The sequence below is a fragment of the Camelus bactrianus genome, chromosome 9 (assembly GCF_048773025.1).
Source record: "Camelus bactrianus isolate YW-2024 breed Bactrian camel chromosome 9, ASM4877302v1, whole genome shotgun sequence".
Taxonomy (NCBI): Eukaryota; Metazoa; Chordata; class Mammalia; order Artiodactyla; family Camelidae; genus Camelus; species Camelus bactrianus.
The window spans coordinates 38981669-38994421 of record NC_133547.1 but is presented as its reverse complement, the minus strand read 5'-3'; the positions used below and the strand labels follow the sequence as shown (position 1 = coordinate 38994421).

Genomic DNA, 12753 nt, shown 5'->3' with positions numbered 1-12753 from the left:
TGATAGCAGGTATGACACTGTACCGTGGACACCAGGGCTGCCGCCCATGTGGACTGCCGAGCTCAGGCTCCAGCCGCCCTGCAGAGGTGCTGCTCTGCTTGAGCTGCCTGCTGTCAGGGACCTCCTGGCTGCTGCCTCAGTGACCACATTTGTGTAGAGCTCAGCCAGTTTTCTTTGGCCACGATGCTCTTTGTGGGTGGGAAAGGGAATATCTCCTCTGTTATGGATTGAATTGTGTTTCCCCCCAAAAGATATGTTGAAGTCCTGGCCCCAGTACCTCAGACTGTGACCTTAATTGGAAATTGGTCTTTACAGAAGTAATCAAGTTAAAATGAGGTCATTAGGGTATGCCCAATAAATAACAGGACAGGTGTCATGTAAAGGGGGAATCTGGACACAGGGACAGATGTGCACAGAGGGAGCTGATGTGAAGTGGCCATTTGATGATGGAGTCAGGCTTGGAGTGATATGTCTACAAGGCAAGGAATAGCTGAGACTACTGGAAGCTAGGAGAGAAGTATAGAGCAGATCCTCCCCGAGCATCTCCAGAAGGACCATGGCCCTGTCAATGCCTTCGTTTCAGACTTCTGGCCTCCGTAACTGTGAGACAATAATTCCTGTGGTTCTAGCTACCCAGGTTGTGGTACTTTGTTACAGCAGCCCTAGGAAACTAATACACTCCTCCCTCTTACTATGCCTCATCAGAAGATGTCCGATATCAGAATATTTTGGGCCTCATAGTACCGCTTTTTCAATTCATATGAATATACTGCCACTTTCCCCTAAAGTGTAGAGGTGCTTCCAGACTGGCTGGGATGGGGTAATTTCTGGTATCTTGTGTGCACCACTGACCCTGGAGCCAACATTTCCCCCAAATCCTATTATTGGATCTGACTCACTACATCACATCTTTTCCCTTCCTGTCCTTCCTGACATCATTGTTCCTCTTGGGATTCTCTCAGTTCATTGCACACTTAATGTGTGTTAAACATTGATACTAGGATTCAGTTTTTTCCACCCCTTTCTGTGCCCCAGGAGGCTTTCCAGGCCTTGGGCCGATCAATGGAGACAAGAGAATGCATGTGCGCTGATGTACTATCAAACTCACTAGCTGGAAACTTTCAAGGCCCAGTACATATCTTAGCTATGGTAAATAGTGCTGTTGTGAACAATGGGGTGCATGTAGCTTTTCGAATTAAGAGTTTTTTGTCTTTTCCAGTTATATACCTAGAAGTGAGATTGCTGGACCATATGGTAAGTCTATTTTTAGTTTCTTAGGGAATCTCCATACTGTTCTCCATAGTGGCTGCACCAATATACATTCCCACCAGCAGTGTAGGAGGGTTACTTTTTCTCCACACCCTCTCCAGCATCTATTATTTGTGGACTTTTTTTTTTTAATGATGGCCATTCTGATGTGAGGTGATACCTCATTGTGGTTTTGATTTGCATTTCTCTAATGATTAGCAATGTTGAGTGTCTTCTCCTGCGCCTGTTGGCCATATGTATGTTTTCTTTGGAGAAATGTTTATTTAGGTCTTCTGCCCATTTTTTGATTGGGTTGTTTGTTTGTTTGTTTTTGATATTGAGCTGTATGAGCTGTTTGTATATTTTGGAAATTAATCCCTTGTCGGTCACATCATTTGGAAATATTTTCTCCCAGTCCGTGGGTTTCCTTTTTGTTTTGTTCATGGTTTCCTTTGCAGTGTAAAAGCTTTGAAGTTTATATAGGTACCATTTGTTTATTTTTGCTTTTGTTCCCATTACTGTAGAAGACGGATCCAAAAAATATTGCTGCAATTTATGTCAAAGGCTGTTCTGCCTATGTTTTCCTCTAAGAGTTTTATAGTAGCTGGTCTTACATTTAGATCTTTAATTCATTCTGAGTTTTTTTGTATATGGTATTAGTGAATGTTCTAATTTCATTCTTTTAAATGTCTCTGTCCAGTTTTCCCAGCACCACTTATTGAAGAGACTGTCTTTTCTCCATTGTATATTCTTGCCTTATTTGTCATAGGTTTAGTAAAATGCATAGTTTTATATTTTGGGCTTTCTATCCTGAAGAAAGGATTTTCTGAGCAGAAAATAGCTCGAACAGTGGCAGAATTGGAGAACTGTCAGACAAGGTCAGAGCTAGTTAATACGGCGTTTCAAATTTGGCCTTAACTTACTATTTTGGGGGAAAGATTTCATTGATGTATAATATATATAACAAAGTGCATAAATTATAAGTAAAATCTTCATGAGTTTTCCCAAGGCAAAAAGACAACATGAAAACAGAATCCAGATTAAGAAGAATATTACTAGCATCTCAGAAGCATCCCTTTTTTATCCCCTTCAAATCACCACCACCTTCCAAAGTACCTACTATCCTGCTTTCTAATACTATATGTAAGTTCTCACTCTATCTTTGTTAAATAAGCTTACCTTGCTCATACTGTACCTTTTGTTGAAATGCCTTTGTTTCTTTGGTGGTCTCTTGTTTATCCTTTTGTAGTACTTCATTTGTGACTCTTGTTTTTCACTTGTTTGTTTATCCTTCCATTGCACTTTATTTATAACTCTTCTGTAATATACATTTAGCACAGAGTGATATATTTTAAAATAATTAGTGCATGCATATAAGCTAGTAAACTTCTTGTGGGGTTGTTTTATTAATCTTGGCTTCTATCCCATTTAGCATAGTGATTTGAATAGTAGACTTTCAAAAACATTTTTAATTATTTAATTGATGAGTATAGTGTTTGAAGATTATAATGGGATATAATGGGATAAGGCAGATGATTCAGCTCCTTTGGTTGAAGAAAATTTTGATTTCTAGGCTGAAGAATACACCAGTAAACTCCACCCAGTGGAGCTTGGAAAGAGGCCTTGGAGTCACTGCAAAGGTTCTGAGACTCTATATATGAGTACTGGGCTTTGCCTATAGGCTAAGTAAATAATATGTCTCATACACATGTGTGCTATTTATAAATGTATGCATATGTAGCTATGTTCATAAAATATAATTTAAAAAGTGTGACTGAATTTATACTAGGTTTTTGACATTACATATTTTTCAACTAGGTGACACTAAAGTTGATTTTTTTAAATATAAAGTTTTTTTCTTTTTTTTAATTGGAATATAGTCAGTTACAATGTGTCAGTCTGGTGTATAGCATAATATCCCAGTCATACATATACATACATATATTTGTTTTCATATTTTTTCACTAAAGATTATTATAAGATTTCAAATATAGTTCTCTGTGCTATAAAAAGAAATTTATTTTTTAATCTTTAGATATATAATAGTTAATATTTGCAAATCTCAAACTCCCAAATTTATCCCTTCCCACCCCCTTTCCCCCTGGTAACCATATTACTATGTCTGCAAGTCTGTTTCTGCTTTGTAGATGAGTTCATTAGTGTCTTCTTTTTTCTTTTTTTAGATTACACATATGATTAATATCATAGGATATTTTTCTTTCTCTTTCTGGCTTACTTCACTTAGAATAACTATCTCCAAGCCTGTCCATGTTGCTGCAAATGGAATTATTTTATTCTTTTTTATGGCTGAGTCATATTCCATTGTATGAATAAACCACAGCTTCTTTATTCAGTCCTCTTTCGATGGACATTTTGGACGTTGTTTCCATGTCCTGGCTATTGTATATAGTGCTGCTATGAACATGGGGGTGCATGTGTCTTTTCGAATTGTGCCTTCCAGATATATGCCCAGGAATTGAATTGCTGGATCATATATTAAGTCTATTTTTAGTTTTTTGAGGAATCTCCATACTGTTTTCCATATGGTTGCACCAAAATACATTCTTACCAGCAGTGTAGGAGAGTTCCCTTTTCTCCACACCCTTTCCAGCATTTGTCATTTGTGGACTTTTGTATGATGGCCATTCTGACTAGTGTGAGGTGATACCTCATTGTAGTTTTGATTTGCATTTCCCTGATAATTAGCGATATTGAGCATTTTTTCACTTGCCTATTGGCCATTTGTAGGTCTGCATTGGAGAATTGCTTGTTTAGGTCTTCTGCCTATTTTTGAATTGGGTTGTTTGTTTTTTGTTACCAAGTTGTATGAGCTGTTTATATATTCTGGAAATTAAACCTTTATCAGATGTATTATTTGCAAATATTTTCTCCCATTCCATAGGTTATCTTTTTCTTTTACTTATGGTTTCCTTTGCTGTGCAAAAGCTTATAAGTTTAATTAGGGCCCATTTGTTTGTTTGCTTTCATTTCTATTGCCTGGGTAGACTGCCCTAGGAGAACATTGCTAAGATTTATGTCAGAGAATGTTTTGCCTATGTTTTCTTCTAGGAGGTTTATCATGTCTTTTCTTGTATTTTAGTCTTTAAGCCATTTTGAGTTTATTTTTGTGAATGTTGTGTGGGAGTGTTATAACTTCATTGATTTACAGGCTGCTGTCCAGTTTTCCCAACATCACTTGCTGAAGAGACTGGTATATTCTTGCCTCCTTTGTCAAAGATTAATTAACCATAGGTCTGTGGGTTTATTTCTGGGCTCTCTATTCTGTTCCATTGATCCATATGTCTGTTTTTGTGCTAATACCACACTGTTTGATTACTGTAGCTCTATAGCATTGTCTGAAGTCTGGGGGGGTTATTCCTCCAGCTTCATTTTTTTCCTTCAATATTGCTTTGGCAATTCTGGGTCTTTTGTGATTCCATATAAATTGGAGGATTATTTGTCCTAGTTCTGTGAAAAATGTGATGGGTAATTTGATAGGGATTGCACTAAAGCTGTAGGTTGCCTTGGGTATGGTCATTTTAACAATATTGACTCTTCCAATCCAAGAGCATGGGATATCTTTCCATTTGTTTAAGTCGTCCTTAATTTCCTTAATCAATGTTTTGTGGTTCTCCGTGTATAAGTCTTTCACCTCCTTGGTCAGAGTTATTCATAAGTATTTTATTGTTTTGGATGCGATTTTAAAAGAGATTGTTTCTTTATTCTCTTTTTCTGATATTTCATTGTTAGTGTAAAGACTTGCAACTGATTTCTGTATGTTAACCTTGTATCCTGCTACCTTGCTGAATTCTTTTATCAGCTCTAGTAATTTTTATGTGGAGCTTTTAGGGTTTTCTATATATAATATCATGTCATCCACATATAGCGACAATTTTACCTCTTCTCTTCCATTTGGATCCCTTTTATTTCTGTTTCTTGCCTGATTACTGTGACTAGGGCTTCCAAGACTATGTTGAATAGAAGTGGTGAGAGTAGGCATCCTTGTCTTGATTCAGATTTTAGTGGGAAGGCTTTCGGCTTTTCACCATTGAGTATTATGCTGGTTGTGGGTTTGTCATAAATAGCTTTTATTATGTTGAGATATGTGTCCTCTATATCCACTTTGGTAAAAGTTTTTATTATAAATGGGTGTTGAATTTTGTCAAATGCTTTTTTCTGCATCTATTGAGATGATCATGTGATTTTTATCCTTTCTTTTGGTGATGTAGTGTATCGCATTCACTGATTTGCATATGTTGAACCATACTTGTGTCCCTGGGATGAATCCATCTTGATCATGGTGCATAATCTTTTTTATGTACTGTTGGATTCTGTTTGCTAATATTTTGTTGAGGAATTTTGCATCTATGTTCATCAATGATATTAGCCTGTAATTTTCTTTTTTGGCAGTGTCTTTGTCTGGTTTTGGTATCAGGGTGGTGGTGGTTTTACAGAATGAGTTTGGGAGTATTCCCTCCTTTTCAGTCTTTTGGAAGAGTTTGAGAAGGATTGGTATGAGTTTTTCTTTGTATGCTTGGTAGAATTCCCCCAGAAGCCAACTGGTCCTGAACTTTTGTTTGCAGGGGAGTTTTGTTTGTTTGTTTGTTTGTTTTTAATTTTCTATTTCACATCTAATGATCAGTCTGTTCATATGGTCTATTTCTTCTTGATTCAGTCTTGGTGAACTGTATGCTTGTAGAAGTATGTCCATTTCTTCCAGGTTGTCCAATTTATTTCCATATAATTGTTCATAGTATTTTCTTACAGGTGGTTTTTTTTTTTTGTATTTCTGTAGTATTGGTTGTAATTTTTCCATTTACCTTTCTTCTTCTTATTTTTTTTATTTGTGTCCTTTCTCTTTTCTTCTTGGTGAGTCTGGCCAGAGGTTTGTCAATTTTGTTTATTCTTTCAAAAAACCAGCTCTTAGTTTGATTGATTTTTTTCTATTTTTTATCTCTATTTTATTTATTTCCTCCTTGATCTTTATTATTTCTTTCCTTCTGCTGACTTTAGGTTTTGTTTGTTCTTTTTATAATTCTTTCAGGAAGTAGGTTAGGTTGTTTATTTGAAAAGTTGTTTTCATATTTTAAAAGACTAGGTATCTTCAATGATTTATTTTACACAAGGGAAAAATCAAAGATATTTGGACTTGGGGAGTGACATGATTAGATATGTAGTTTAAGGTTTGAGGACAATATGGAATACTTAATTTTTCCTTCAGAACATCTAGCAATGTGAGATTGAAATACATGGTAGGCTTGTATTAAATATATTAGTTGATTTGAGTTATTTAACATAGGATATGCTTGTGTTAAAAAAGAGTTTTGTGCTGTATTTTAAGAATGTTGTTTCCTCTAAAGGTAACCTTATAAAATATTGAGTAGCCTTATTTTTATGCCAGTGAATCAGATCTTCAGAATTAGCTTTTTAATTTTTTTCCAAGTAAGTATAATCAATATCTGTTATAGGTCTAATAATCTCTTATTGGAAACCTTTGGGGCCAGATATGTTTTGAAATTTAGAATTAGAATTTTAGAAAAGTAAAATTGTGCATATATGATGTATTACTTCATACTCCAAGTGAGGTCTGGAGCACCACTGTGCAATCGTATACATGACTTTTTCTTCAGTGAAACAAATGAATAACCACGATAAATTAGATAAATAATTGACTAAAATTAACTTCATAACAGCTTAAGGCAGGTTTTGCCATCAAATGAATTTTGGTGCCAAATTTACAAAAAGTCTTTTAGTTTTTAGAGCTTTTTAGGCTTTGGGTTGTGAATATGGGATTATAGGCCTATAAAGCTCATGGGCTTTTTAAGACTATTGCATTCTAAGTATATTTTGCCTTGTTATATTTTCAGATATTTTAACTTGACTTTTTTTCACTTTTTAAAGGAGTAATAGAAACTTCAGAAATAATTGATGCTTTGAAATCATTGGGTATACATATTTCTGAAGCTCAGGCAGAAAAGATTCTACAAAGGTCAGCCCTTAGCCTTATTTTTAGTAGTTTTAATTGTTGTTTAATATTCCACGTTAGAAACTGGTTGCTATAAATGTAGTTTCTTTCTTCTACCCTTCCTTTCTTCTCTCCTTCCTCCCTCTCTCACTTCCTTTCTTCTTAGGTTTGATAACATCAGGTTTTATTGACACTCTTATAAGAAAGATATCTAAGAAATTTGTTGAATTGTGAATGCTATTGACTGAATCGCAAAACGTTCTCTTATAAACTCTGCGAGATAAGATTCTGCCTACTTCTAGTTCAAAGAATAGTTGTAATTCTCTTAAGCAATTGATTTAAAATTTTTTTAATTTTAATTTTTTTGACATACAGAAAGTACCTAATTTATGTACACAACTTTATGTGTTTGGAGGTATAATACACCCAGGAAACCATAACCACAATTCATGCTGTAAACATATCATTACTTATGAAGGTTTTTTCCCACTTTCTTATTTTATTTATTATTATTATTATTATTATTATTATTATTATTATTATTATTATTATTATTACTATTATTATTCACGATAGGAACACTTTCTTACAATTAACACTTAAATTTACCTATTTTTAAACTGGAGGATAACTGACACATAACATTATATTAATTTCAGGGGTACAACATAATGATCACCACAATAGGTCTAGGTAACATCCATCACCATACGTAATTATAAAATTTTTTTCTATGATGAGAATATTTAAGATTTACCCTCTTAGCAACTTTCAAGTATGCCATATAGTATTATTAACTGTAGTTACCATGCTGTATATTATATTCTCGACTTTTAAATTTTTGTGACTTTGACCCCCTTTACCATTTCACCCACCTCCCAACCCCCCACCTCTGGCAATCACCAGTCTGTTTTCTCTATCTATGAGCTCTCTCTCTTTCTTATTTCAAGATTCCACAAATAAGTGATGTCAAATGGTATTTGTCTTTCTCTGTCTGATTTATTTCACTTAGCATAATGTCCTCAAGGTCCATACATGTTGTTTCAAGTGGCAAGATTTTCTTATTTTTTATGGCTAAATAATATTTCATTGTATATATGTGACAAAAGATACAAAAGCCATTACACACAAAATTGCATGTTACTACCCTGTTTGGAATGCTGCTAAATCATAATCTAAAATAAATTATGGATATCCAATAGCAATGGTTTATCCAGAAAGTATTTACATAACTTCTATAAACATTAGTTATAGCTCTAGGTGGAAAGGATGCAGTTGTGAACAATCCAAAGTTCCTGTGTTAGGGTTTCAGACTAACAGGGGAGATAATACCAGGTGATCACAATACAGTGTAATAAATGAAAGCAGATTGAGATGGGGGCTTACTGGCCGCTGATGATTTTTGTGATTATTTTATTTGGGAATGTTTCTTTTACTTTCATTTTTTTTCAGATATTTTGTTTTATACAGAATTCTAGGATGACAGGTTTTTTTTTTTTCTTTCAACACTTTAAAGTTACCATTAGTGAAGTCTGCTATGATGCATTGTTTCTGATGAAAAGTCAATGGCTTTTTTTTTCATTTCTCCTTGTATGTAATAACCCTTCCTTCCTTCGACTCTGACATTGCTCAGCTGTAGAATTTCCATTAAGCTCACAGCCCTCTGGTAGTTATTTTTGTGAGACTGATGGAGTCATTCAGTTTACTATTTGGCCAAAGATGCAAAGAGATACGTATATGGTTTCTAGAATACCCTCCAAAATTGCTGTGTAAATTCCTACCCCCCTAACAGCCCTCAGCTCCAGTCTCTGTTAATTCTATCCACTGGCTCTCTGTCTTAGCTCCTACTTCTCTATGCTACAGTTTGGAGAGTGTCCCCAGAGAGGAACCAGAGTGAATGAGGTGCTCAGCTCATGTGTTTTCCTTCTCTCAAGTATCTTAACCATGTCCTGTTTGTAGTCCAGTGCTTGAAAAGAGTTGCTTCATATATTGTATCCAGTTTCGTAACTGCTTATAGTGGGAATATAAGTTCTTATTTGGCGTTGGCTGGAACTGAAAATTGTGTTAATCTTTCTGTTGGCAGAATGGAATTTGCTTTTTAAAATTTCCATTTAGAAAAATGCTATTGAAAAACTATTTCACTTAATTCTACCGTTTACTCAGATTTTAAAGAAACAACATCTGATGGTTTTTTTGATTCAAGATGCTTAAAAATTTAGTAAATCCTGAATTTTGCACAGTAAAAAGTGAATCTTCTCTCTAAATTCACAAATAAAAGGTTATTTTAAGGTTGATTTAAAAGGTATAATAAGTAGGGAGAAGAGAGCCAGGGGGAAAATACCACTAGAAGAGTCAAAAGGTGTAAGGTTAAACTTCAGTCAGTTTTATTCATTTATTCATTCATTCAACAAACATTTATTGAGTGCTCAGTGCTAGAGATATAAAGGTGACTTAGAAATTGTCTTCCCTTTTAAAAGATCATAGACAGGAATGAGAGAAATACACACAAGTAAATAATTAAAAAGCAATACAAATAAATTCCATTAGAGGGATAGTCTACAAAATATTTGATCAATGCTCCTCTAAAATGTTAGAGGTAGCAAAACCAAGGAAAGTCTGAGAAACTTTCATAGCCAAGAGGAGCCTAAGGAGACATGATGACTAAATGGAATGTGGTATCTCAGGTGGAATCCTAAAACCAAAAAAAAAGGGATTAGTTGAAAACAAAGGAATTAAAGTGTGAACTTTAGTTAATAATAATGTATCAACATTGGTTTCCTAATTGTAGCAAATGTACCATAATAGTGTGAGATGTCACATTAGGGGAAACTGGATGTGGGGATATATGAGAATTCTTCATACTATCTTCTCAAAGATTATACAATAAATCTCAATAAATCTTCTCAAAAGACTTTCTGAAAATTTTTTTAATGGAATTAATAGCTGTGATACAGATTTTATTATTTTTAAAATTTTGTTTTTTATTGAAGTGTAGTTGATTTACAATGCTAGTTTCAGGTGTACATCAAAGTGATTCACTTATACATATACATACATATATATTTCAGATTCTTTTCCATTATGTGTTATTATAAGAAACTGAATATAGTTTCCTGTGCTATACAGTAGGTCCTTGTTGTTTATCTAATTTATTCATAGTAATGTATGTGTGTTAATCTCAACCCTAAAGCTATTCTAAAAAATAAAGTCTATTAAAGACATGAAAATACAGTAATATTCATGAAGCCCAAAGTAGTGGCTTCTACAATAAATACTTAAGGAGCATTTAATTAATTTTTATAATGGTGCTAACTTTGTTATAAATGTTTTTTAAATTTCAGCATTGATAGTGATGGAACAATGACAATAGACTGGGATGAATGGAAGTACTACTTTTACCTTCATCCTGCAACAAGTATCAGTGAAATTGCTCATTTCTGGAAACGTTCTACTGTAAGATTACTTTCTGTTTTACTTTATTTAATTTTTCCGTAAATGTCATAGCATTTATTATGATCATATAATCCCTATAATACTTCCAGCCTCAGCTGCTAAAGTAACAGTAATCTCTCCTAATAGTGCTCTGAGTAGTGCACTTCATTTAGCAAGAAGTGTTAGTATTAAATGTACAAACACAGCTACCACAATTTGTTTGTTTACTAAAGCCTAAAACTTAAAATAGATACTAGTCTGCTGACAGGGCCTAATTTGTGTTGAGAATAAATTTCTCTGATATAGTTAACTGTCCTAGAAAAGTGGAAAAAGAAAATACTTCTCTTTCCACAGACAGGATTTACTCAGTTTGTCCTTCTATCATAGGAAATGTAAAGTCAAAGATTGAGAGTAAAAATTTTAGAACTGGAGAGTATCGAATATATAATCTATCTGCTCTTTTTATATAAGCACTTGACCAAGAGTTGTGAGGAACAAATGAGATTTTGTAATTAAAAGCTTTTTTTTTTTTCTTTTTTAGATCTCAGGTACAGCAGGTTGTCAGTCAGTTTTCATGGCATACTATTAGCATCCACCCTTGTGACTTTTTGCCTTCTCTTCATATACAATGTAGGGACAGTCTAAGAGCAAGGCTTTGAAGTCAGATTGCCTAGGTTTAAATCCCACGTCTACCACCCACTAACTATATAATCCCTCTGTGCCTCAATTTCCTCAATTATATACTAGAGGATGATAATGGTAAGAGTTTCAAAATTAAATTAGTAGTTAATGTATTTAGAAAAAGGTTGAGCAGGTAATATATATGCTCAAAAATGTTACTTATTGTAACAGGCACTTTTGTATTTTTGACCATGTTTATATTCTTAGGAATCATACAATATTGTTTCATGCATGTGTTTTTAGTTTACATACATGGTATTGTCTACGGGCTACATTTTATTTCTTGTTTTATTTACTCTACATTGTGATCTTAAGATTTGTTTTTGTTGTTATGCAATCATCTAGTTTATTGCTTTTAACTACAACATAGTGTGTACTTAACATCCCCCTGGTAATAGATTTATAGGTTTTCTCCAACTCTCCACCCACAAAAAAATGCCTTCCTCTCGTGTACTTTAAAGAATTTCACCTGAATTTCTGAGTCAAAAGGAGAAATGCATTTGTAAAATTTCCTAGGATATCCAGTTTTAATTTTATAAAATATAGCCATGTTATTTCTCAGAATGGCTTGCTATACCAGCTTACACTCCCACCAGCAATGCATGAATATTTCTCTACTTATATTATTGCTTGGTATTGTCCAGCTTTCTAATATTTGCCATTCTGTTAGGTGTAAAGGGTATCTTATTGTTTCAATGTGTATTTCTTTGATTCCTAATGCATTTCAGACATCTCTTCATAGAAATATTAGGTATTCACATGTTCTTTTCTATGACTTGTCTGTTTATATCCTTGTCTATTTTTTCCAGATTTATTGAGGTATAATTGACATATAAATTGTGTAAGTTAAGGTATAAAATATGATATTTGATACACTTATATACTGTGAAATGATCACCATAGTAGGGTAAGTTAACACCTTCATCACCTCACATAATTACCATTTCTTTTTTGTGGTGAGAACATGCAAGATTTACTCTCTGAGCAACTTTCAAGTATATAATAGAGTATTAACTATATTCACCATGCTGCACGTGAGATCTCCAAAATGTATTCATCTTCTAACTGAAAGTTTGTACCCTTTGACCACCATCTCCTAATTTCCTCCACTTCCCAGCAACCATCATTCTACTCTGTTTCTATAAATTTGGCTTTGTTAGATTCCACATATGTGATATTATGCAGTATTTGTCTTTATCTGTCTGACTGACTTCACTCAGCATAATGCCCTCAAGGCCATCTATATTGTTGCAAATGGCAGAATTTCCTTCTTTCTCATGGCTGAATAATAATCCATTGTGTATATGTATACACACCAAATGTTCTTTATTCATTTATCGATAGACGGATACAGGGTGTTTCCATATCTTGGCTATTATAAATAATGCTGGCACAAACATGGAGGTGCAGATATCTCTTTAAGATCC

At 34.0% G+C, this 12753-nt stretch overlaps 1 protein-coding gene across 1 annotated transcript in view; it reads left to right on the top strand.

Annotated features, from left to right (window-relative positions):
• The window catches only part of LOC123617387 (mitochondrial adenyl nucleotide antiporter SLC25A24), a 63017-nt gene that overhangs the window by 10623 nt on the left and 39641 nt on the right, over positions 1-12753 (top strand). The window contains exons 3-4 of the mRNA XM_074370078.1: positions 7150-7237; positions 10555-10666. Coding sequence (XP_074226179.1) covers positions 7150-7237; positions 10555-10666 — 200 coding nt within the window. The remainder of the gene's footprint in view (positions 1-7149; positions 7238-10554; positions 10667-12753) is intronic.